At 41.8% G+C, this 26,875-nt stretch overlaps 1 protein-coding gene and 1 pseudogene across 11 annotated transcripts in view; one reads left to right on the top strand and one right to left on the bottom strand.

Annotated features, from left to right (window-relative positions):
- svilb (supervillin b) overlaps positions 1-24,868 on the top strand; it is a 39,909-nt gene extending 15,041 nt beyond the window's left edge. For 5 of the 11 annotated variants that reach the window (XM_087178828.1, XM_087178823.1, XM_087178821.1 and 2 more), the window contains 27 exons: positions 749-814; positions 2,151-2,889; positions 4,747-5,230; positions 7,536-7,656; positions 9,170-9,226; positions 10,912-10,989; positions 11,564-11,720; positions 12,131-12,226; positions 12,500-12,580; positions 12,780-12,957; positions 13,086-13,258; positions 13,552-13,707; positions 13,931-14,067; positions 14,856-15,003; positions 15,131-15,276; positions 16,185-16,360; positions 16,477-16,624; positions 16,950-17,229; positions 17,640-17,791; positions 18,050-18,155; positions 18,333-18,540; positions 18,634-18,767; positions 19,340-19,495; positions 19,695-19,838; positions 20,434-20,555; positions 20,714-20,869; positions 23,960-24,868. In XM_087178828.1, the coding sequence (XP_087034954.1) occupies positions 749-814; positions 2,151-2,889; positions 4,747-5,230; positions 7,536-7,656; positions 9,170-9,226; positions 10,912-10,989; positions 11,564-11,720; positions 12,131-12,226; positions 12,500-12,580; positions 12,780-12,957; positions 13,086-13,258; positions 13,552-13,707; positions 13,931-14,067; positions 14,856-15,003; positions 15,131-15,276; positions 16,185-16,360; positions 16,477-16,624; positions 16,950-17,229; positions 17,640-17,791; positions 18,050-18,155; positions 18,333-18,540; positions 18,634-18,767; positions 19,340-19,495; positions 19,695-19,838; positions 20,434-20,555; positions 20,714-20,869; positions 23,960-24,046 (4,686 nt within the window). In that variant the 3' untranslated portion in view covers positions 24,047-24,868. Of the gene's footprint in view, positions 1-748; positions 815-2,150; positions 2,890-4,746; positions 5,231-7,535; positions 7,657-9,169; positions 9,227-10,911; positions 10,990-11,563; positions 11,721-12,130; positions 12,227-12,499; positions 12,581-12,779; positions 12,958-13,085; positions 13,259-13,551; positions 13,708-13,930; positions 14,068-14,855; positions 15,004-15,130; positions 15,277-16,184; positions 16,361-16,476; positions 16,625-16,949; positions 17,230-17,639; positions 17,792-18,049; positions 18,156-18,332; positions 18,541-18,633; positions 18,768-19,339; positions 19,496-19,694; positions 19,839-20,433; positions 20,556-20,713; positions 20,870-21,800; positions 21,841-23,959 lie in introns of all 11 variants that reach the window. The other 6 variants (XM_087178825.1, XM_087178826.1, XM_087178822.1 and 3 more) reach the window with 6 other exon arrangements.
- Positions 24,869-25,375: 507 nt separating this feature from the next.
- Positions 25,376-26,875, bottom strand: part of LOC111668436 (tripartite motif-containing protein 16-like) — a 2,668-nt pseudogene continuing 1,168 nt past the window's right edge.

Genomic DNA, 26,875 nt, shown 5'->3' with positions numbered 1-26,875 from the left:
GGATAAACAGTTAGTTATGATAAAGGGAAAAGGCCTAGTATTAGAAAGGCAGGTCACTAGATATAGAGGAGTGAGGAGCAGACATCTGTGAGATTCTTAAATCAATCATTTCATGCAGAGAAGCCATTAAATGTGCAAAAGCCATCATAAATGAATAGAAATCATTGAAACTACATCTAAGCATTACTTGGATGTAAGATTCTCTCAAAAAGCCCGGCGGCTCCAGACAGCTCACTTCCAGGTCACTTACACTCAGTACAGTGAGTGTTTTGCAGTGTACCAGTTTCCATTGATGCTTTGTGGATGGATGACATGGATCTCTGCCCAGCTGGATGACTCTAGATATTACCAGATGAACAGAGGACACCGAGTTTATCTTTCTTTTGCCTTTTAATGCAGTGGCGTCCAGATGTCAAAAAATGACTAACAATTCACATAAGGGAGGTCACAAATACTGACTGTGTAAAACATCGCCTGATATGTCACTACCGAGCAGAGATGTACTGTCCTCTGTGCAGAAATTGTACTTGCATCCCACAATTCCATATTCTTTAATTCCCTTCACTGATGCTGCGTGTATTGCACAAATAAAACATGAATTAAAATTTGTTTCTGAGCTGCTCTATATGGACTCAAACCCGAGCATGTGGTCCTAAGACACACACCATCAGATACTGCATAGAAGGCTCACCTCACCTCCACCATATTCTCAGCTGTGAATCACAGTCAATCACTGCTGTCCACACAGGAAGCTGAACCACCCGTAACCTGTGCAGCGCCGAACCACAACTTAGAGGCCAATCAGGGAGAACATGTAAGACCCCTGCTGCCTGTACAGAGTTTGTGATTGGTTTTATTGATTGAGCGCGTTAATGTTTGATATAACTGGTCTCTATGGTGACCAGTCTCCGTATGGCAGTGGATGCTTACAGCAGCTTTTAACGTTGAGCTTAATAATGTTCATTAATACAATCGAGTGTGTATTTTAAGTTTGAAAATGACTGTTGAACTGTGAAGTTTCAGATGTATATTTTGCAATGCGACATTGATTTAAAGTTTAGGGCGCTTTGTTTGTTTTCTGTAGCTCATTTTGTAACGGTAGCTGTTTCTGTGACATGCTTGTTCGTTGCTTAACAAGCATGGTCTATTTGACTGCAAATGGTGTATGCTACTTTATTCAGGCCTCTGCTGAACCTGAATAAACTAGCAAAAAAAAAATGCTTACGAAGGGAATGAGTATGTGGATGAATCTGGCCTTGATGTGTGAGGCTCAATACAAGACCTTGAATCGCAATAAAAAATCAGTCGAGAATAGCCTGGTGTGGAGTTTGAGCATCTTACAGACAGCTGCATATTGCAAACCTTTTGGTTGTTGCACTGGACACAGAAGAAAACTACCACTGTTCACCATAACGTTACTACACACACTGGAATGCACTAACATAGATGCAAATAGTGATACAGCTGTTGTGTTTTTCTGGCCTTTAAGGCTGTTTTACAGCTAAGTAAGTTTGAATAAACAATATATAAATGATTAAACAATAAGTCCCTCAGCTTTGCCGTCATAAAGACATTCAATGTTGTCTGAAAGCACCAAAAGTCACTTTCACTGCCACATTATCAGTACAGTGATATTTTATTATTTTATTATGTGATCATATAAGTATCATCCAGCTCTATCTTATACTTAGGTACACTTGCTCAGGGGTACATCAACATTAGTAATGTCATTTTTTCCTCATCCAGATGTCTCTGCTGCAACTTAATTCCACTGGGAATTTCATACATTATAAGATGCTTTTGTGATATGGTGATATTTTTTAGGAATGTAGGAATGAACTGTTTTGTCCAGCAGGTTTGAATGATTCAGTTGTGTTAAAGTCTGTTCTTCCAGCTGCCATTTTGTGAATGACAGATATGCTTCATGAGCAAACCTGAGCTACTCAAATGTTTTCCCTAATTTGCTTTGATTGATGCTTCCCTAGGTTTCTTTCTAACGTCCTCTAACATCCATGTATATTTTATTCATTCATAACTTTCCTGCCTGAGCCTTATTTAATCTATCGCTCCTCCATATCGACCCCTTTGGCTTTTCTGTTGTGATTCTATCCGTCCTGACTTTTCTGACATGACTCCTGCTGTTCCTGCAGCTGAGAAACGGAGGCGAGATCAAACTGGAGCCCTTGTCAGCATCCCTGGTTAGATCTGTGGCAGCAGTCACCTCCCAAGCGTCTGTCACCAAGGTAACCATGACACCAGGCAGCAGCGGTGTTGGCGATGATGACGATCTCCATCCAGGGAAGTCCACCGCCATCCCCTACATCCCTGCCCAACAACAGGCTTCCAGCACCGCAAGCAGCCACCAGGAGAGGGCGCTGAGGTATTTCTCCATGACCCAGAGCGGAGACCCAGGCCACCCTGAGCCTGAGCTCAACTCCTCCCCTCTCCTCTCTGAGAGCCGAGGGAGAGCGGGGGCTCCTCCTGCTCCCACCTCCTCCACTGGTCGCAGACAGCAGGGGGAGGCCGTGGAGGAGGGCTGGAGAGAGCAGCAGCAGGAGGAGGAGGTTAGGGGGAGACAGCAGGGAGGAGCCACAGAAGAGAGCCAAGGCGGCAGCATTAAGGGGAAGCCGCACTCCCCCGACAGGGACAGGGACGGCCGGCAGCAGCATCCCCAGCCTCAGCACTCTGCTGAGCCATCTTTGTGGAGGGGCGAGTCAGAGCCCCTGCCCAGCTGGAGAGCTGCAGACAGAGATTCCCAGGAGAGCAGAGGGAGAGCAGAGGGAGGAGGAAGAGGAAGAGGAGGCTACCTGAGAGAGGCTGCAGCAGCTCACAGCTCATCCACACAGGAGAAGGAGAGGAGCAGCGGCCGGAACCAAGCAGGCATCTCAGGTAGGAGGCTACTCTGATGACTTACACAGAGCAGACATGGACGAGAGTCGGGAAAAGGGGAAAGAAATGAAATGAAATGAAAGGAATAACTGAGGGCACAGAGAGGGGTGTGAAAATGAAAACAGAGAGGACCAAAAAAAAAGAAGAAATAGAAAGGGAGTGACAAAAAAAAAAAGAGGAAGCAATGTCTAGGGAAGGGGCTGTTCTCATTATCCTCATTGTCTTATGCAGCATGCTCCCACGCATGATTGCTTTCTGCCAACTGCACACACACTTGTCCCAGCTGGGGGTATTTGATTTGGCTCATACAGAAAGAGAGAGAGTGTCTGTGTGAAGGAGAGAGAGAGAGAGAGAGACGTCTGAGGCTGAATCTAATTACCATATTTTTCCATGCATTTGCCTCGTGGCTCCCTTTGTCTAGAAGGAGGATGCCCTTTCCTGACATGTCGTTTGTCGGCTAACAGACCCCAAAGATTTTCAGATCGAAACTGTGTGCGCTCACTGTCACGGCCTTAAAAGGGGCTGTGGTCCCCTTGCACCAGATTACGCCTGTGGGTTAGCTGTGCACATACTACAGTGTAATGGACCTGACCTGTTTTTATGTACTAATGCAGATCGTGTCCAGGGGTGGTCTTTTCCCATGCATGCACACAAACATTGCACAGAGAGATGAAAGCACTCAGTGAGAGAGTGCAGAACAATTGGCCGGCACTTATATGAAGCAGGTAGAGGACAGAAAGGACACAATGGAAGCCTTGTCTGCGGGCTGTACTCTTATTTAGTTCTGCATGGATAGATCTTAACTAAAGTTTAGTCTATTATACTACAGTATCATGAGGTCAGGAGGACTTGCACTGATTTACACTAATTCCCTGGGGGACTTATCACTACATGCCTGACACCAACCTCGACCCTGACCTTAACAAAAGACAAGTCTAACCTCTAGTAGCTTTTTCTTGTGGGGAGATTTTTGTCCCAAATAGGAGGAGGCTTTCCACAATGTGGACAGATGGACAGGTTTTTGTCCACATCATGTAATTAATACACTGACACCTTAGCAGCATACACAGCAGACTTTGTATGGCTTTAATTTAATTTTTCCCTTCAAACCTACTGCACATGTGGGTGCATGTATTTAAGGGATGAGTACTGGTTACACAGGGGATTTCAGTAATTTAATATGGATCTGTGTACATTTGTTTGACGTGCACATGCATGTTTATGTCTCCAGAAACACCCATACTATATGATTACGGTCATAATGGTCTGTTTTTGTCAGCATGGTGGTATATACAAGGTCCAGAATGACGATATATGGATATATTCGCTGATTAGTCATAAAAACTTTGTCTGTGTCTATCTGTCATTGCGTTTTAAAATTCTAATTGTCGATGCATTAAAAGATGCTGCAACTCTGCAGAACAGATACCTGTCTCTCAAAAACATCATGTAGAAATGCCACTGTGTGTTGTCAGAAAGCTTAATTTAGAGCACAAATAATATATTAAAATGGATGCAATGGAAAGAATAATTTCGTTCAACTCTGAAATCTCAAACTGACTAAAGGAGACAAACTGTTTCCTGTAAGATATTATCTCAAGTTCAGCCTGCTGCAGGAAGATTTCAAAGCTGCTCTGCACCCATGTTACACCCACATCGGGTCTTTTCAGAACTAGTTATTAGTTGCTTTACTGAATAAAAGATCAATTTTGACACTTCATTCTGATTCTAAGCATTAAAAAAACCACATACTAATATTGTGGGTGTCAAATGATAATACATAGCTTATTTTGACCAGTTAAAGTTAATCTCAGACATTGTAACTACATGATTGTATACTGTATCCTTTTCTTTCAGAGTTGCTGGATCATCCTGCTCCACTGAGGCCACTAATCGCTAAAGTGTCATCCAGGACAGTGTCTCACGTGTCAAGCAGCCAGCAGCAAACCGTCATCCAGCCTCCTCAAACTCTTCCTAAACCATCATCCTTCATCACGCCCCAGCCGTTCTCACAGCCCTCCCAGCCCCCACCCACATGTCCGAAACCTTTCACCCAGTCCCCTCAAACCCAGCCCAAACCTCAGGGATTCGTCCAGCCTCTTCCTAAGCCTTACCCACAGACAGCCCCCCAGCCTCAGCCCAAACCTCAGGTGCCTCCACAGACACCACCCAAACCCCAGTCCTTCCCCCAGGCCCTGGTCAAGTCCCAGTCCCTGCCCCTGGACCACAGCGAGGACTTCAGCAGGGACAGTGTCCATTCTGGAGATCTGCTGTCCCCCACAGAGTCTGGAGACCAACTGTCTGACGGCATGTCCAGCAAACAGATGTCTATCAAGGAGAGGTGAGTGGTGAAGTTTTGAAAGTGATAGACTGTATTAAAACAAATTGTATTGATTTGTTTTTTTAATATATATTTTTTTATTAATTTGGGTACTTTTCTAACTACATACGGTAGAGTATGACAGTGTTTGTGAGGGAATTACATAAAATAATCTTATTACAACAAAGGTACTTCTCAGGTCAAATGGTGACACTCTTAATGCTGTGTGACCAGCACTGACTCGGTGGTCAAAGGATTAAGGCTGAGCTGTACCAGCCCTGGTTCGCTTCCAAACCAGGAAATCTGCTGCATTTCAATCCCCATCTCTTTCTCCCCTCATTTCCTGTCATCTCTCTAAAGTCAGCTATAATAAACACTGAGTTACAAAGGTCAATAATTAGCTGCCTAAAACACTGATTCAGCATCATTTAAAAGTTAAATAAATCAGTTGAAATAGTCCCAAAAACTAAAACACACTTGCATCTTGTGGTGTGTTTTGCATTTCTGCACCCATTCTGTCTGGTTGTATACTTTTTCCTCCTTTATTATTTTATTGACCAAATGTGGACAGTGTAACAAATCTCCATCACAGCTGTACCTTCTGTGCAATACAGTAGCAGAAGTATAGTCCATAATTAAAAGATGAATGTCAAGTTTTTGAGTCTGTCAGGAATAAAGGAGCAAATGCAGGGATTGTAATTTTGCTCAGATGTGCAGACACTATCCGAGGCGAGAAAGACATTGTGGGAGAAACAGAGGCATCATTTTTTGCAGCAATAAACATAACTTACTGAATTCTCAATATATCAAAGTACAATGCGACCAAAAGACATGTTAATGCTTTTACGGTCTCTATGAGATGCTGCACAAAACTTGCCCATCTGACATAAAAATATCATCAAACTGAACATGAGGAAACATGAGCAAATATCAGAACGATTAAGTCTGCACGCTGAGATCTCCAAGTGCAAAAACTGTTAACTACAGTATAACCACAAATACTCCTCGTTAAACCAGTACTGTCTCTATCATTATCTCTATCAGAAAACTCTCAGTCTGCTGTAAATTCTCAAGTTAAAGCTGGTACTCAAACAGTAACTGGGTCTCTAATTTTAGCCGCTTCAGAACAGCATGAGTAAAAAAATAGGCTGGTCTCCAATAAAGGCTCCATTAAACCTAAAGCCTGGCAAAGTTGCAAGAAGTGTTCAACCTTGATTCCGTTCACAAATCCGTTCAGTGCCCCAGACAAGGTGAAAACTGAGATGTCAGCAAAGATCAGACACCGACAGAGATTTTCTGCCGGCTGGTTCAAAAGCCAGCGTCTCATAAATTTACAGTGTCTGACAGAATCAGGCAGGAGCCTCTGTCAGCCCGTCCTCGCAGTATACACATGTAGGTTTCCCGTTTTTGAAGGTGAGAGATTTTCATTTTTGGCATCATTGTGTGTCTCCTCGCAGCCAGCACAGCGCTGTGTGGACCGGAGAAATCCTCTGGGATTTAGCAGATTCCTCCTAATGCCCTCGTTTCTGCCCTGTCCGCACTCAAACAGCCGAGATGATGACATACTTTCTTTTACCCCTCAGCCCTCCGTTATGAGCGCTCCTCGTGCAGTCTTTGGAGGCCTTTTTCAACAGTCACGTTTGCTGGCTGCAGAGCAGAAATCTGACCTGGTTTTTCACCCTTGAAGGGATTTTTTTTTCTTTTTTCTTCTTATGACCTTGATGGAAATAATGGAAATGATAATGCTACCAACTTCAGCCACTTATTGATTTTTATTAACAGATCGATCACAACAACTGTCACTGAGCCGGTCACTGGGCAATTCAAGAGGTCCAACCCATCACAACAAACCACTGTTTAAGCACAAAATTAACAATTAATTGTGACATTTATTTTGCATGATGATGGTGTCTTTCTCTTTCTATATTACTGCTTCAAAATATGATTAGCTTTAAACACTTGACAATAGATTTGACCTCTGTTAAGCTTCATCCTTGAACTTACCTTGACCAGAGATATTTCCAGTGCAAGAAATTGTCTTTAAATAGAGAAAAGCTTCTCAGCTGATGCACAGTTTGTTCTTGGAACTGGTTGCACTCATTTTTCAGAATACTGTTGGTTTACTCTAGACTTACATAACATAAGCTGATAGCTTTTTGAAAACACTTTCTATAGCATGAGTGTTGTGGGGAAGAATACATTTCACCAGACAGAATTTCAAACGAACTACAATCAAGAACAGGACGCATATAACAGATATGGTAATAGGGTTGTTGTTCTTTCAGATCATGTCAGCTTACCCTGAAAAATGTTTGTCTTGCATCAGAGTGGCACTGCTGAAGAAGAGTGGTGAGGAGGACTGGAGGAACAGGATCAACAAGAAACAGGAAGTGGTTACTGAGCAGCAGGCTCAGCTATGGGAGACAGAGCAGACCTGCCATAAGAAGGTCAGTCTCTCCGCACTGCACTGTTGATAACAGACACGTTTAATCTCATTCATGTCCTCCACAATAACCACGAGTTTAGCCAGTCACACACACTTTTCATTCACATTAACATTGTTTTGCGGCACATACTTTGGGTATCATTTAAGAACACATTCATTTATGACAAGTATATAACGATTTTTATCAGCAACATCTGTTAGTGCCAACAGCATCAGTATTAATTCTGTCTTCATAAAAAAATAAAATGTGCTGTCCCTAGTTCGCCCCTCTCATTTTATCACTGTTTTTATATTTGATAAAATCCGAACCAGTTCTACAAACTGAGATTAACTGTGTGCATGACTTTGCATTCTGTAAGACGTCTCAATTATTCTGACTTGGTTGTTGCTCTCCCCCTTTTTTGAAGCACAGGTGTGCACTGTGCTGAGGCTCCGCAGTACCACCTGTCTCCCCGAGCAAACTGTCCTGGTTTCTATATCACTGTAAACAAAACTATGTTTGCTCATGAATATGAATTTTCCCCTAAATTTCACCTGTTACATCTGCAGCCTAGTTATGATTGCAATACAAATTCAAGGTTACAACTTCTAACAGTTATTTATGATTTCACTCCTAAATGATTGAATTGGACTTTTCTTATAGCTGTTCGTTTGTGTTGCTCACTCTCATGGACGTCGTTGTAAAGCTTCAGTTTTTTTAAATCTCTGCAGTACTGCTGGTGATTCCTATATTAACATAACCAGTATTTACCAGTACCTTTATTTTCCTTCCTGTTTCTAATTTACCCTGTACTATTAAGTGTGCCTGCCACAGCTGGGGCTTGTGTTATAAGGTTTTTATGTCCCTAGAACAGGCATATATTTTTCACAAATATTACGCTGTCTGGTATTATGGTTGAGCAGAGTAAACACCAGTGCCACATTTCATCCCCCATCCTTCATGGTTGCCATGCCAGCTCCTGTCCTCTGCTCTTTTAGTTAAGTGCTCCTTTCATTTCCCCATTTAGTCCATCTGTTGTTTGAGCCCAGTCGTCCAGATCCCTGCAGCGTCCAGCCCTCATAGACTGTAAACAAAAAAACATATGGGCCAGGCTGCTAGTAGAATTAGCAGTGTCTAGCACTGGGAATGAAATTTTTTTCTCTTACAAGATCAGATCTGGGCAGGCTTCAGGCTAAGTTTCACTTAAACCTCCAGAGATAAAGACTTGAAAGCATATTCGACAGAAGGAAATGATTCAAGGATCTCTTATATGTGTTTATATGAGTCAGTATTAGTTTAAACAGCAGTTTGAATGAAATTTATAAGCTTAAAGAACGTCTGATTTCAGGATTTAGGTTTCTTTTTTCCCTGCAGCTCATCTACTTCACATTAGTATTCTGTAGGGCGAAACTGCCTGCTTAAACCCTGGATGGTAATCCTCCAGGCAGTCTCACCCCTAAATCCATTAAAGCAACAATGGCTGCCGGGCCCCCCCCCCCTTGACCAAGTACTTCCCCTGTTTTTAACCCCTCAGGAGGAAGGGGTGGTCGTTCAAGACTACTCTGCTGTGTCTGTGTCTGAACAGCTGTGGGTAAGACCTGTTGGCAGCCGCACACCAACCCTAAACCAATCAGCTTCTTGTGGGACCTGTGTTGTCCAATCACAGTTATGTTTGGATGCTGTGTGAGGCTGTTTGCTTCTTGTGAATCTTTTGGCCGCTCCTCACTTGCAGCCTGTAGCGCTGCTCTCTGAAGCAGCAGGATGGTAGTTGGGAAATGGCTGATGCTGGAACTTTTCTAAGCTTTCTTTCTCTTTTGCTGATTCTGTCTTAAAGGAGCATTAAATAATCGATTTACATCAAATTAGAAATGTTTAGAGACAGTTAAATCTAAATCAGTATTTTTCTGCCTTCCACATAATCATTCTGAGTTTAAACTCCAGTCCAATTGCTTGGATTCAAGTAACTCCAGACATTGTGCCACCTGGAACATTGACACAAACTTTCATAGTCAATATAAACTTTAAATGCCTTGTAGTAGTGACCAAGGAGGGTCTGTAACATTCTGGCAAAAGACATTATGCTGTAATTTTCTGGCATTTTCACAGTTAAAGAAAGAAATTACAGTTTCATAAAAGAACAAATACTCAAGAAAAGCATATTAATCAAAAGTGTCTTCAAGTTTAAAAAGAACAGTTTCCAAAACTAAGCATGCAGACCGGAAAGTACGTTTGTGACAGAGGCATCCTGCCAAGTCACAGAGTCGCTGCTTTGTTACACTACAGTGCAGATCCGAGGGGTCATGAAATAATGAACAAATTAGAAAAGGCCAAAACATTTTTTTCTTACTCATAATATTATGTTAATTTTTTTAGGACATGTATCGTTTATTTCTAACATACTGGATCATTTTAAATTTTGAGGCTTTCTAAAAATGATTCAATTTAAAGTCTGTTCTCCTGATCTTCAGACATACAGACATGAGTTTGTCTCATTTACCTCGGAGCCAGTTGCGGTCTAAAAACCTTAAGCAAATGTGATGTGGAAACTTGAAACCTGAGGACAGACTTTTCAGTGAACCAGGATGTGGTCAGTAGCTACATTTTTGACATGAACACTCTTCTCATATTTATAGATAATAGATTTTGTCAATGAGAGAGAAGGACTTTTATAATTATAAAACATTGAACTAGTTAATAAAAAAAAACAAACAAGCGTATTCTGTCTGGAGGGGCTTTTTAAACAGTGTAAGAAGGTAAAATAAATAACTCACTTAAATCATTTTAAGACCAACTATTACTTAATGCACCTCTAAGTTTAAGCTGTGTTTTCTCTGCACCTGAGACACAATGGCTTTTGCATTTTGCTGCTTTATTACTAACTAAAACTGTTAATCTAAGTGGCTATTAATGATTTTAAATTCCTTTATAATTATTTTTCTTTTATTCAAGCGGGCAATTGTTTTCTTTTGAAAAGCTTTTGTAGTTTCTTAAAGATACAGCAACAAATGTATATATTTGTTGTGCATGTGTGTTTCAAAAACATAATAAATGATAAAGTTAAGTTTATTTTGCACCTAAATTGTTGTTTACAGAGCTGTTGGATTAGCTCTAGAAGTTGAAGGACAGCGAGTTGCGTTCCCAGTTTCTGGCCCTGGACTTCCCTCCTTTGCATCCGTCCCTTATCTTCCATCATCTGCATGTTTGTTGATTTTCCTTCCATTTCCTCCTTTCCTTTCCCTTTTTTTCCACTTATCCATCCACCTCTACATCCTCCAGGAACCTGTCTTCTCTTCCACCTTTTCTCCTCCTATCTCACTTGGCCAAAAGTGTCAGTATATTGACCATCCCAGCCAGGTAAGGATATGCGCCTGACACGCTCGAATGGGCTGCATGTACCAGAGTTTTATCTTTCTTGCTCGGTTTTGCAGCTCCTCGTGTGAAGGCCGCTTTCTGAGTCGTTAAGATTGATTTAATTTCTACAGCATGAGTACAATTCAGTGTACACCCATCACTTCTACTGTGGAATAGAGAAGATTATATAGTCTAGGAAGGGCATGCACCTAGCACGCTTGACTGCATCGAATCTTTTTAGGTCTGCTTGGTTTGATACTGTTACTACATGAATAATTGCTCCAGAGGGAACAGAGGAGTCACATGAAGTTATAGTGAAGCCGTGTCAGAAGTAGATGTAGCTCTTTAAGTGTTATATGGTAGATGCATTGGTGTTTGGAAGCTTCTGGATCCATGATCTACTTTTAGGTTTAATATAGCTCTTAAACCTGTTAAATAAACACCAATTTGACTGAAATGAAAGCCGACAGTCAGCGTCATTGTGCACGGTTCCAGGCTTTGCATGGAAGACTTGAAACTTTAAGTTAATAATCACTGATAATTTGATTATTTGTCTGATTTCCTGGTGTCTGTGCAGAAGATGGGAGAGGAGATTGAGGCTCAGATGACTCAGATGACCATTGAGGAGAGGAAACAGATGATTTCGACTCGTGAGGATGCCTGGAAGACAAAGGGCAGAGGAGCAGCTAATGACTCGACCCAGTACACAGTGGCTGCACGTATGGTCAAGAAAGGTCAGCGAACAAACCTGCTGTTATCTACCGATCCTCACTGAGGTGTAGAGCATTTGAAAATGCCACTGGGTATGATTTATCTGAAAAAATACACCTATTTTCTCATAGTGAATCAGAAGGTGGGCTACGACAGAAAATCCTATAATCCCTATTCCCTATATATACAGTAAACTTAACCTAAATATTAGACGGCTAATGTAGCATCAGATGTTTTTGTCTTTTCTGTCAAACTGAATTGAATTGAATTGTCAAACTTTGCAATGCAACATGACTGGTGCCACTGTAAATTGAAATATACTATGTTAGATGTATGATAACAAATGAAATATTAAATACTGGTGTAGAATGGGATTTATCTCTCCTTATCTCTCCACAGTGTCAGATATTTTGTCCCGTCTGTGTGTCCGCAGGCCTGGCAGCCTCCTCCTCAGTTATCAGTCCCATCCTGTCACCAGTCTCCACCAAACTCAAGAGCAGCACGCCCGCTGTCAGCAAACCACAAGAGGGTGAGAGAGATCAGCAAATCCTGTGTCATCACTGCCGCCTCAGCTGAGAAAAATCCCACGGATTTAAAGATGCTTTACTTTACCCATTTGTTGTTTCTCCTCAAACAGGAGTGCAGTCATACAAACTGACCTTAAGATCTACCCAGATGTGAACAGTACTTTTACTTTTAGGCTTATAACTTGCACAATACTTATGTAAAGATAGATATAGCCAGCGAGTCACAAAAAAAAAACCCCAAAAAAACACCATTGTAAAATTTAATTCATTTGCAGAAATTGAGGCTCGGCCGGACATGGAATCAGATAAGAAGCTGGACAAGTTGGAGAGCTTCTTGGGACGTCTGAATAGCAAAGGTACGTCCTTCCATCTTTACTTTAAGCTCATCAAGTGATATTTTCTGTCATGGTCACCTGTAGTAGACCTCTAAAGAGTGTGTAACACTTTCAGTTTGCTGAGCATTAAGTTCCATTCATTGGCCTGTTTCCTTTGTGTGTATTGATTTTCTTATTGCATTAGGACCTAATGTCTCTCCTGTTCTCCTCTCTTGATCAGTGGCAGGTCTGCAGGAAACCACCTTAACAGTGACTGAGAAGGCAGTGAAGGAAGTGATGAAGCTGGATGACGAAATCTTCTCCAAGTTTTACCGACGCGTTGCTGAATTTCCACGCATGCCCACCAGGATCGAGATCAGTGAGGACTTCGACACCATCTTCGGCTCTCAGGGTCCCAAGTAAGAAAACGGAAAACCCTGGTTACAATGGAGGACAACATATGACACATCTCGACTTTATAGATTGGATTGATGTGGGGCTGGAAAGCCAGTCTTTTGCTCATACACCTGGTTGTCACGCTCACTAGGTTAACTTCAGCCATGGTGCAGCACAAGCGCTCGGTGCGTCCGTCCAGGAACGTCCAGTCGTCCAGAAACCCTCTGAAGATGCTGGCTGCGAGAAAGGACATCAGACACGAGTACATAGAGCAGAGACTTAATGTGGCACAGCTGGAGAGCAAGAGGATGAAGGCTGAGAAGAGTGAGTGCAAGGATGACGCTGTGTGTTTATGTATGAGACAGAAACAGTCTGATACAGAGTACGAATTACATAACAAAATCTCAGTGGAAAATATGAAACATTATTGTCGTATACATACATATATATCCATCTCCACCTCTTTGTTTATTATTATTACAGCACTAATTTGAGCTTCATATTGCAGCAGTGTAGGGATCTTGGTACTTTAAAGTTTAATGAAGCATATGTTTGTTTGTTTTTCTACCTCCCTGTAGATCTGTATTCTTGTAAAACTGTATACTCTCTTGTTCCAGTGACTAAAACCTCAGAGTACTCTGAGGCTGCTCTGGCTGGCCTGGCCAGTAAAGAAAACTTCAGCAGCGTGAGTCTGCGCAGCGTCAACATCGCAGAGCAGACGTCCAACAACAGCGCCGTGCCGTATAAGAATCTCATGCTGATGCAGATCAAAGGTAAAATCTCCCATAAATCCTGCTGCCATCGTTTGAGGCTCATTTCACAGCCAATATCTTTGTATATGTATTTGTATTTTTTCAGCTGTTATCCATGTTGTGTTTGTGTTTTCACACATAGAAAAAAATTGAATAGAATTGAAAAATGCTGTGTTGCCTGAACATGATTTCTTGAGCGTATGACCTTTTGACAAACTTGATGAATAAATTTAATTCTTTCCAGGTCGCCGTCACGTTCAGACCAGATTAGTGGAACCCAGAGCGTCCTCACTCAACAGTGGAGACTGTTTCCTGTTGGTCACTCAAGAGCACTGCTTCGTCTGGATGGGAGAGTTCTCAAATGTGATCGAGAAGGCCAAGGTGAGGACTGTACCTGCGTTATGACAGACTGTGCCCGTTATTCAGATTTTTATACAGCCACGGCAGTATCTCGAGAAGTAATCGAGAATCCCTTCAAATCTGGCACAAACATCCACTTGAACTAAAGGATGAACTGATTAGATTTTGGTGGTCAAAGGTCAAGGTCAGTGTGACTGCATAAAACACTTTTTAACTCAAGATTTCACTCAGCAATTATTTGACAAAATTTTACACAAATGGTTAATATTTTCTATGACTCTGGATAAACAGGGATGTAGCCTGAAACTCGTCTGAGTGGCGAAGGCAGACAACCGCGAGGGGGTAATTCTAGTTGATTTTGAAGCCGAGCATCAAGTAATATTGGCATTTGGACAAAGATGATTCATTGATGATTCTGCCTCTCACTTCCATTCCCTGCACACACACAAACATACACTGGCACATATGCCCATCTGCACTCCCCATCAAACACGTGCTTCCTGGCTAGTGTTCAGTTCTTCCATTTTTCCCCAAAGGAGCTCTGTCCAGACACTTTTTAATAAACATTTTTTTTTCTATGCTGCCCCCTCGTCCAGTGCTGTTTGCTCATATTATTATGATTTTATGTACAAAAAGCCCAACAACAGCCAGTCAAGGCTCTTCACTGCAGCCTTGTTTAGTCAAAATGTGAAGCAGGATTCCTGGATTAATCAAGAAAAGTCAGTTTTCTCTATTGTTTACATAAAAGCACTTCATCTGTATCTGTTAGCATCGAGGCTGAAGAACAGATTTTTGTTTCTTGCCTGTAGGCCATAGATCTGGCCACCTACATCCAGACGAAGAAGGACATGGGCTGCAGGGCAAACCAGGTGCAGACCATCGAGGAAGGGGTTAACCCACAGGGCGCAGACATCCAGCAGTTCTGGACGATCCTAGGAGGACAGACGGCTTACCAACGTAAGAAACGAGCAAAGTTTGAAGCCGTTCTTCTCAAAACTGCCTATACACATTTTCAGTGGTCTTTCTTCTCGGTGCTATTGGACTACTTCAGACATTTATCTGGCTTATTCTAATTGTGCCATAGCTGCTGGTCCACCAGAGGACGATGAGCAGTTTGAGAATGCCATCGTGGAAACCAACTGTATCTTCAGACTGGTGGATGACAAACTGGTTCCTGATGACGATGAGTGGGGGAAGGTCCCTCACAACTCTCTGCTGGCGTCCAAAGAGGTCAGTGGGACGTGATGTTTGTTCATCAAAGCCTCCTTACAACCTTTTTCATTCTGGGTCTCATGTTTCAGCAGTAAAGATGTGCTGTAAGTCTTTTCAGCCTGCTGGATCAGATTCATATTTTTTTTAAGTGAGGAAGAGTGCTGCCTTTTCACTGACACTGCTCCTCTTTTCTGGACTGGTCAGAGAAGAAGCCACTTTCCTGTTTTTCTCTTTTCTGTATCCCCACTAGACCAGAATGCAATGCAGCAACTTGTCACTATTAAAATTGACCATCATTCACGCAGTATTATTCTCTCAGTCTCATTTAAGAGTACGTGATGGTGGATTTTTTCTTTAAGGTACCAACCTATGAATATTAACGCATTTCAGGCTGTTTCAGAGGAGCTCTGTGCTTCGAGCTGGTTTTAATTTGTTGCTTAGCAACAGCAGGTGCTGTGGACGAGTACCTCCTACATCCATCTGTGCACTGCTTCTGCTGAAAAAATGAAATGGGTTCAGAAGACAGGGGCTAAGACCGGGAGTCCACTGCTGTTAGTGTCTAAATAACATATAAATGATGGAGTATCACTGTCCTACTCCTCACTCTACAAAGTTGGTGTACAGAATATTATATTATATACTTGTTTTTTGTTTTTATGTCATTTGTGTTTAGCACACATTTTCAGGATATATTTTTATTTTTAAATGTTTTACATTTTAATTTAATGATTTATAAACTCCATATGGTATAACATGTAGTGTACTGTAGAAGGGTTTTGCTTTAAAAACTAGAATAAATCTGTGTATAAATGAACATTGTCCGCTAGCACCGTCTATGAGCTTTATTAAAGATTAAACAGACGTTCACTGTTAGTTAACTGGACATTGTTTGCCATTGTTTTTGTTGTTGTCCGTGTGTGCTGCAGGTGTTGGTGTTTGACTTCGGCAGTGAGGTGTACGTGTGGCACGGTAAGGAGGTGACTCTGGCCCAGAGGAAGGTGGCCTTCCAGCTCGCCAAACACCTCTGGAACGGGACGTTTGACTACACCTGCTGTGACATTAACCCACTGGACCCTGGAGGCTGCAACACACTCATCCCCAGGTGAGAATAAACACATGCACTTTAAAGCTCTCTGATTTAGCATAGCATAGACTGGCAGAATGTTAAATAATGGTTTCTCCTCTTCCTCGTGCCTGTGTGTGTTTAACTTTCCGCAGGAAGGGCCAGGGCCGTCCCGATTGGGCGATATTTGGCAGGCTGACAGAGCACAACGAGACCATCTTGTTCAAGGAGAAGTTCGTGGACTGGATCGAAGCAAAGCCGCTGACACCAAAGGAAGGCGGCGAGCTCGTACCTGAGCAGAAGGTGCAAATCCAGATAATTACATTCATTACACAGATCACACACATCAGACTCTTCATATGTTTTCTCCATCTTTCCATCTGCTTGTTTATTAAACTGTGGCTCACACTCAGTCTCAGTTAATGTGGCCAGGAACAGTTTGTTTCATACTGGGACTGAAACAGGAATAAGAGCATATGCCTTTGGGTAGCTGCCGTGTAAAGCATCACAGAGAAGCATGAATGCATCAAAGTGTCTTGTTCCGCCTGTTGGCTCTGACTGGCACTTCTCACTGGTATTTCGTAATATTTACTTGTATCATAAATCTTATCTGTGATCTGGCTCCCAGGAGGCCCCGGGGCGCGAGTGCCGGCCGTACGACGCCGCCCTGATGCTACCTGTCCTCCAGTCGTCCGTTGCCACCATCTTGGACGGCGTAAACGTGGGTCGCGGTTATGGCCCGGTGGAGACAGAGGACCACATGAGGACTCAGGAGATCAGCACAGTGTCAGCCGACGTCTGGCACATCCTGGAGTTCGACTACAGCCGCCTCCCACGGCAGAGCATCGGCCAGTTCCACGAGGGAGACGCCTACGTGGTGAAGTGGAAGTACATGGTCAGCACCTCAGGTTAGTCACTGTGGATTTACACTTGTAACACCTCTGTTTAATTTCGTGAAAAAAAAAAAAAAGAATTCACATTAGCTGCCAGCTAAATCTTTAAACTAAGTCAAATATAATTCAGCAAGAATACCAGGTGGATGACTCTCGCCACATCTGGACTATTCAGATAGTATCAGACACACAGAGAAGTCAATGACAGAGACGTAGGCTGAGTCATACCAGTTACACCGAATCACAACCGCACATCACCCCAGAAACAGCAAAGGCACCATTTTAAAAGCTTCAAGGTTTCTACAGTTTGTACAGGAAGATAGAATCAAGCTTTTTTTTCCCCAATACTAGCATTATTATTTCAACAGTATTGAAAATTCAGTGTAGTTTGTTGATCCTTTTTGCTGTGCATGTATGTGTCCCAGTTGGTCGTAGGCAGAACCCCGAGGCGAGGAGCACCGGACCGGGGAAGGAGAAATGCTGCTATTTCTTCTGGCAGGGTCGACACTCCACCGTCAGCGAGAAAGGAACGTCGGCGCTGATGACGGTGGAGCTGGACGAGGAGAGAGGGGCACAGGTACGAGAGACGAGGCCAGAACAAAAACTAAATATAGATCACTTAGAAAGTCAAGTGTGATGATGAATTGTTTTGTAATGTAAAAACAACAAAAGTGTTTTTCTCACGCTGATATCCATGGAGTATCAAGATTCCTGCCAGTCTGAGCATAAACTGTGTAAAGTAGTGTTTATGTTTGTGTTAGTTTAAAGCTTCATATCCGGTGTGGTCCGTGTGTGTGTGTGTGTGTGTGTGTGTGTGTGTGTCTGTGTGTTACAGGTTCAGGTGCAGCAGGGGAAGGAGCCTCCATGTTTCCTACAGTGTTTCAACGGAGGGATGATCGTCCATGCTGGCAAAAGGGAGGAGGAGGAGGAGAACACTCAGAGTAATCACTTTAACTCTTTCTGCTTTAAATGCTTTAAAAGTCTTGATTTCCAAGCAAGGAGACAGGGCTTATTCAGTCCTGTAAGTTATTTTTTACCTTGTATTTACGTGATATCAAGTGATGAGTAAAACCCTTCCTATCGCTCCGATGATCATATCCACCTGCCCGCCCGTCCAGGTGAGTGGCGTCTGTACTGCGTGCGAGGCGAGGTGCCGGTGGAGGGCCACCTGCTGGAGGTGGCGTGCCACTGCAGCAGCCTGCGCTCCAGAGCCTCCATGATCCTGCTCAACATCAACAAGGCCATCATCTACCTGTGGCACGGCTGCAAGACGCAGCTACACACTCGCAGCGTGGGAAACACGGCTGCACTCAAGATCAAAGAACAGTGAGTTGTATAAAGTTTCGGTCGGCAGTGAACATGAAACGTCTCATATTCTCGCACATTGTTTGAATTCTTTTCCGCTCTTATTCCTCTCAGGTGTCCTCTGGAAGCAGGTCTCCACAGCAGCAGTAAGGTGACCATCCATGAGTGTGATGAGGGGGTGGAGCCTCCGGGCTTCTGGGAGGCTCTGGGCAGAAAGGACAGGAAGGCTTACGACTGCATGCTGCAAGGTACAGGAAACCCTGTGCTTATTTATTGTCATCATGAACTTACTTATTAATATACACCTGTACGTTCACTCTCATTTACTTACTTGTCTCTCAGTTAGACATAATGCCTCACCGCAGACACAGCTAGTGCAATTATGTTTGACAGAAACCGGAGAGGTCAAGTTTCTCCTCATAGTATTTTGGTACTTTACTAAAACTGGCTCAATAAAGTGCTGGAGGTCAAATTTTTACTTTTGAAGGGCCTCTAGTATGACTCGATACTGGTGCCAATACAAATGGTAGAAATACTAAAAAAAACTATTTTTATGAGTAGTTTTCTTTTCTCAGAACAAACTACAGCAGCGTCTCTTTTAAATGTAACAATAAAAGACAAACATCTCAAATCCATCACTGTTTATGTTGCATTAAGTAGTACGACAAAATAAAAGCTCTTCCGAATGATAATATTGTACAAAAACAAAAAAACTGATCATTTAATTAGGACAATAAGGTTTGTGCTCCAAACCTACAGTGTCGCTGAATGTTGACTAAACTTAATCTCGTTAAATGCTGCTTTCTGTTTTTCTTTTCAGATCCCGGTAAATTCAACTTCACCCCGCGGCTCTTCCAGCTGAGCAGCACATCTGGAGAATTTGTGGCGACCGAGTTCTTCCACCTGTCCAGAGCTCCAGACCTGGTCAGCTCGCTGCCGTTCCTGCAGGAGGATTTGTACAACGTAGCGCAACCCGGTGAGACACGGACACAAACACAGACACACACAGCATGACTCTGACTCTGAGAGCTGATGAAATAAAGACTCTGCATCAAGTGCTGCCAGATTGACGAATGAATCAGATTACAGATGTACAACTTTTACCTGTATGCAGACCGTGTACAAACTGTAATTTGCATTGAGAGGGTAAAGGACATTTCTCCCCCCCATCACAGCGCTGTTCCTGGTGGATAACTTCCATGAGGTTTACCTGTGGCAGGGCTGGTGGCCTCAGGACAGTGAGAGCACCGGCTCAGCTCGTATCCGCTGGGATTCAGACAGGAAGTGTGCGATGGAGACTGTGCTGCAGTACTGCAAAGGTAAGGAAACATGATAGTCAATAAAGAAGATGCTTTGGTCAATGACATGTGATAGCTGCGCTAATTCATTTTTAATGTACCGTAATATTATAAACTCTGGCCATTGATGAACACTCAAGAAACCACTTTTTTAAATGTGTGAAGTTGCAGGTTTTTCGGTTTTTACTGTACATGATAAGAAGAGATGGAGTTTAGAGGGGGTTTTGTATTGTAGGTTTAACATGGACAGAATAAAAAACTGATATACCATGAAGTATTAAATAATTATAATAATGATAATAATGATTTCGACACAGTTTTGACATAAAAGCACAAAAAGTGAAAAAACTTTGAAGTGCTTTGGTGGAAAGGTCATTTTTCTTATTTACTGTGACTTAAAAGTTTAACAATTTGATCACAAACAGACTCATATTTATACCCAGCCAGGTATTTCTACCTGGATAAACTAAGAACATATAAAATGATCTATAAATTGAAAGAGAGACATGCTGCACAATCTCTTATTTTAATCAAGCATGATGAAATGAAATGGCGGTAGTTGGATTACCAAGTTGTGCTGCAATGTCAGAATTATTGTGCTGATTTTCTCCTTCAGAGAAGAACGAGAAGAAGTCTCAGAAGTCGTATCTGATCCACGCTGGTCTGGAGCCGCTCACCTTCACCAACATGTTTCCCAGCTGGGAGCACAGGGAGGACGTAGCTGAGATCACCGAGAGGGTCAGCAATACACACACACACACACACACACACACACACACACACACACACTCACACTGAGCTTGTAAATGCTGAGGCAGCACTAACACTGATATGATACAACACACCTCCTGTTGTAACAAAAGGACTTTATGCTGTGTCTTCTGTCCTGGCTGCAGGAGGCCGAGGTGTGTAACCAGATCATCCTGGTGGAGGACGTGTTGGCCCGGCTCTGCCAGAACACCTTCCCTCTGGCTCAGCTGCAGGCCCGGCCGCTCCCTGAGGGGGTGGACCCCCTCCGCCTGGAGATCTACCTGTCTGACCAGGACTTTGAGGTCAGTAAACCTGATAGCTGGGTGGCTTTATTTGAAGTTGTTGTTTTTAAGACAGAGTTTCCTTCCCTTGATAAGACTTTTAGGGCATTTTTGTCCTTTTATTTGTAATTTTCTTACATGATGAAATACCACATTTTCATTACAGACTGGCAAATAGATCATTAAACAACACATGCTTCTGTCTCACCCTCTGGAAACTGACAGCAATACAAATAATTCCTCATTACAGTGAAAGTGATGTTTTGAAAAATCTTAAATATACAGTATATTTGACATTTACTGTATATAAATGTGCTTTTCTATATTTTTTATTAACAGTTAAGTCAACTCTCACAGAGTGGTGTACACTGTATGCAATAAAATGTTTAACATCTGGATAAGTGACTATTTTAGATGGATGATGCAACTAAGAGATATGAGAGAAGTTTATGTTTGAAGGATAAAGGTTCTCAGTCATTTATCTTCCATCATTGCCATTGAAAGGAAAAATCCACCAGGACATTTTAAAACGAGTTGACACTTCGTTATAATCAATATAACCTCGTGTGCTGGTGATATACCGGCCATGTTTGTGTCCATTTTGGGGTTTTTTTTCCGGTGGTGTGTTTTCTGACCAAAGATCAACAGTGTAATGTCACATCAAGATATTTCCAGAAGCTAAAGTCTGAGACCAGAGAACATAAAAATGTCTTAACTGCTGCATCTAGAGGAGACACCATTATCATTAATGAGGCAGAGATGCAGACCAACTGATGGAAAGTAAACATGTGAAAAACAAGTAAAACAACAACAGTTAATCACAAAATAACTTCCGCTCCATGTTGTTGTCCATTGATCGACAGTTATGCATGAAACAATCAGAGGTGGATTTTTCTTCTAAACACCTCATTCATATCATCCGTGCTAACTCCATCTAACTCTCACTTTACAGAGCAAGTTGTAGGTGGACTCAGGTAAGAAGAGCCGCTCGTGTGAGTCATCAGCACCAGCGACCTGTTCTTCTCTCAGCACGTCACACTGTGTTTTTCTGTCTTACGTGGATTTGAAAGCTCTGATTCACTCCTGTTTCACTGCCGTCTCTGAAGTGTGGTGCTGGTTTGAGGCGGAAAGTTTCTCTGCTTGGCTGCACAGCTACATCTAAAGATATCATTGTGATTACATTGTGTCACAGTCGGTCGGGTCCTTCTTATCAGCTGCTGTCACAAAGAATGTAACGCTCCGACTTCTTCACACAGTAGATGAGAATATAAAAAGACACACGACCCAAAATTAGATGCTTGTCCTGCGAGAGGAAAAACTGAATGAAATAATAGAAATGATAAAAATAGAAACAGGTTCAACTTCAGTGAGTAGTATATCTTTACATAACACAAGGATAGAATTTATATTTTATCGTTAGTCATAATACAGCCAAAATATTTACTATATAATAATTTAGATAATTTAGATTTAATATCTCACAGAGCTGAAACAATTAGTTCATTCATTTGTCATTCGACAGAAAATTAATTAATTAATTAATTGTTTTAGTCATTAATCAAGCACCTTCTCCAGTGTGAGGATTTGCTGTTCTCTCTGTTCTTTATCAAATACTCTGGGTGTCAGGCTGTTGGTTGCACAAACACTGTAACGTTTGAAGACGTCACTTTCGGCTCTGAGAGGTTATAATGAGAATTTTTTCTCCTATTTTCTAACATTTCATATATTGAATTGATAATCGATGATAACAAAATAATCATTATTTGGAGCCCTAGTAAGTCCAGATGATCCTTATCTTGTAATTTTCAAAGACAGAAAAACTCTGACCGTCCATAAAGCCCTCAGTGATAACCTGAGGTTCCACTGTTTTTAACACATTTCCCCAACGCAAACAACTGAGGTTGTAAATTAGGTCTTTAATGATTTACTGTTACAACAATTGAGTCGTTTAATTGCGCAGCATTACTTCCTCTCGTCTCCTCTTTAAAAAGGTGTCTGTGCTCGACACCTTCAACTACACCACCTTCCTGTATCTACACTATTCTGCTGCTGCTGCTACTCTCCTCTACACACACACACACACACACACACACACACACACACACACACACAACTTCCATCCGATCCTCTTTTCTCTCAGTATAAATAAATGCACTTGTGATTCACTATCAGCTACACCCCAGTCTGACTCACTCTGTCTGTGGAGCACAAAATCAATGCATGAAAACACTGAAACTACTGGACTGTCCTTACACAGTACAAGAGGTTTTCTGAGGTTTTTGTCCACTGTAAAGATCCACACAGCTCTGACTATGATGACAGTATGCTCTGCCATCGCCCACTTTTAGACCAATCAGCAAGTGTATCAATAAAGACACAGTGAATGTCAGAAATATGTGCTAGAGGAGTCCAAATGTACAAGAAATCCCCCCTAAAATTGAATTTAACATGGAAGAGTCCCCTCTAAATCTTTGTTTTAGTCGCACATGTACTGTAGAAGCATGCTAGATATAAAGCCGCATAACACTATTGCTGGAAGCTAATAGATTCATTGTGCAGTGATTGTGCAGAGGGCTGACCCAAATGGAGAAGAGATGCATTTATCATTTTTACACTGCACAGTAATTACAGAGATTGTTTTCGCCCTGGATTATGGCATGGTCAAATTTACCATTCCCTTACCAATCAGATATTTGAAAAATGATAAAACCCAAGTAAAGAAATCTCCATATGTTGTATAAAATGACCCCAAATGTTTGAAGGGTGATTGAATTACTTTTTGATGACTTCTTATTTCTGTATAATACAGTAAGCTTGGTTTGTTATTTTATTTATTATATATTATACTTTTTGCAGGCAATGAACAAATATCTAGGGCAGAATTATCTGTCTTACTTTCAGTATATTGTGTTTATCAGTGTATTATCCTGGTAGGAAAATCTTTAGTACTTCTTTTTTGAAACAATTTTTACCCAATAAACGCTTCATGGCTTGTCTAACCTCACACCAACACTCAAACATCAGTCTCTTCCCGTAAGATGTTATATTTCAACTATTTCGATTGTTTGTTTTTTGTATTAATGAACTCTTTGTTTGTCTCCTCTGTTACAGAAAGCTTTGGACATGAAGAGAGAGGAATATGAACGTCTGCCAGGGTGGAAGCAAGTGAATTTAAAGAAGGCCAAAGGACTGTTTTAAGGAGGTTTTTAAATGGAAGATGGTGTGTGTGTGGAAAACAGTTGAGATGGAGACACAGGAAACGTCACATGAACTTGTTTTAGTGGAAACATGTGAGGACACTGGGGAGAGACAGTCACAGTGTCCTGAAGAGGGAACCTGACTCTGAAGAAAACCTACATGAATGATGGGACTGGAGATGCACTCGCCTTGCTTATAGTCATGTTTTACTTCTACTTTGTCATTACATAACAAAATTAAACTCAAGCCGTTTAACTGAAGGTAAAAAAACACCTTGCTTTGGTTCATACATGGTGTGTATTTGGAGTCTCCTCCAAGCACTAAAGTCACCGCTCATGGACGTGTGAAAGAAAACACTAGGACGCTTGGTGTCAGAGTGCCATGCTGTGGTTGTGTATGTGTGTGCGATTGTATATAAAGTGTGTGTAATGTTTCTTTGTGTAAATGTGTGTGTAGATGCGTTTGTGACTTTGTATCTATGTAAAAAAAAAAAATCCTATCACGTCAGATGTTGTGAGGAAAGCCGTCTTCTGTTTTGTCTACAGTGTCTGGATGCTGTCAGGCCACGTAGGTAACTCATGTTGCTCCACTGTGTTGAACTGCTGACGTGACTCTGACTGACTGAGCTCCTCGTAGCAGAGAGAAGAGCTGTAATTTAAAGGTTCCACTATGAAGAGAGGAGAAGCAGCAGCTTCAATCTGAATGTATAGTGCCTTGCTTTTTGTGTACAGTTTATATACAGAAATTCTAGTCTGCATTTTTAAAGACTTTCTTTGTGATATAAGACATAGTGAATTAAATCACAATAATGCTCCAATCAAAGCAGGACTCTGTGTCTTTCTGTCTCTTGCTACGTTCATTAAAAGCACTGCATTAATGCATTATTGACCATGTGAGATCTCCAGAGGAGACAGAGCTCAACACTGAACCAACATGACAGCCTCATTCTGAACTTTCTTCTTCATGAAAATTATCCTCACAATAATAAAACCACCTCTAGTCCAACGACACAACATCTCTCGTCTCGAGTGTGTCAGGACTCCACTAAACTTCTTCACACTAAAACTTGACCAAATTCATTCTGAACATTTTTCCAGTTTTTGAAGCAACAGCTGAAAGAAAACTCGACTCATTTCTCTGTGACAGTTGTTTTAGTGAAGGAAGCTGAAAGGACAGAGACTGACTGACACGTCTTCTTCTGCTCTGAACATGAACTCTGTACTTTGTGGTGTTTCAGGAGGAAAACTGTCTCAGTTATACTCTCATATTAGTTTCACATTTTCTCCATCAGCTTTGAATCAGATCCTGGAATGAAGACAGAAGAAAATATTTGATTTATTCTTTAGGAAAAACAGTTTTATTCATGATGTAGATCTTCAGTTTGTTCACATTGAGTCAGTAAAGTCTGTTAAATGACTCTTGTTCAGTGATTTCAGGAGCAGATTCACTTCATCCACACAATCAGTTTGTTTCACCTGAATCTCAGATATGGAAAAGAAAATAATGAATCATCTCCTCATTGATTATTATCATGATAAACACAGTTTGATAAAACCTGATAGACCTTATTTGTAATTTCGAAAAACAAGAACATCTTGTCTGACAAACACATGAATGTAAATGTAATTATAGATTTCGTTCTTTACAAAGTGACAACAAAATATGTTTGATAAAGGAAGGTTTGACAATTTCTCTGTTAAGGCCCAAACAACAAGATCCAATTACATCAACACGAATATTCAACAAAAACATTTAGAGCAAATAGAAGTTTATATTTTCATGTGGAGAAATGTGAGTTTAGGTGAAGAAAAATCATCCTGAGCAGTGATATCCTCCATGGCTCCAGCTCCACCTAAAGAAACTCAAACATCAACACAACAATAGATGAGAAGAGGTCAAAGCCCCACCCATAATGTTTGATTGACAGGTGATCTGTGTGCAGTGCAGAAACAGCAATGAGCTTTTAGCATCGATGATGGAAGTTCACATAAACTGATGAATTAAAATACAGATTTTAACCAACTGAAATTTAAATGTCCTTTGTCTATTTGAGTTTACAGAACTCAGCTGTGTCTCCATAATCAGAGTAAATCCGTAGTCCAGCGTAGAGAGGCTGAGTGAATGTGGTCTGGACTCTGTGGATGAGAGTCCTGGTTTCAGAGACGCTGTAGAAGGACAGAACACCTGCTCTGTGATCCAGGTAAACTCCTACTCTGGAGGACTGAGGACCTGAGACTGGAGTTCTGATATTGTTGTACCAAAATGTATATCTGTTTTGATCACAGTATAACGCCCAAGATTTGTCATTGTATCCAAATCCACATTCTTCCGGGTTCCCTGCTCTGCTGATATTCTTGTATGCGACTGCTACATAAACTCCTCCTCTCCTCTCCACCTCCCAGTAACAACGTCCAGTCAGACTCTCTCTACTCAGGACCTGAAAATATGAAGTGAATCTGTCTGGGTGACTAGAATAAGACTGTTTTCGACTACGTGTTGCTTTTCTGTTTCCCTCAGATAATAACAAATGTCTGTTTGCTGTGTTTGGATCCAGTGTGATTTCCTGTGAATATTTTAAGAAGTCAGCTCTGGTCCTGGGCTCTGGTTGTGACAGTGAAACATTCACTTCAGTCACTGTCAGTGAGATGTTTGTCCATGTGTCTCTCAGAATGTCCTGTAGTTTCTCTCTGAGCTGTGACACAGCTGCTGTCACGTCCTCAAAGTAGCTCAGAGGACGGATATTGATGCTGGATGAGTCTGTAGATTCACTGAGTCGTGACAGTGAGGGGTAGTTGTGTAGAAACTGGGTGTGATCCTCTGTGTGTGAGA

Source organism: Seriola lalandi, unplaced genomic scaffold (genome assembly GCF_002814215.2).
Source record: "Seriola lalandi dorsalis isolate HSWRI2012SDOR001 ecotype SW California unplaced genomic scaffold, Sedor1 jcf7180002054736, whole genome shotgun sequence".
Lineage (NCBI taxonomy): Eukaryota > Metazoa > Chordata > Actinopteri > Carangiformes > Carangidae > Seriola > Seriola lalandi.
Note: the sequence above shows the minus strand (reverse complement) of the source record. Positions and strands in the feature narration are given on the sequence as shown.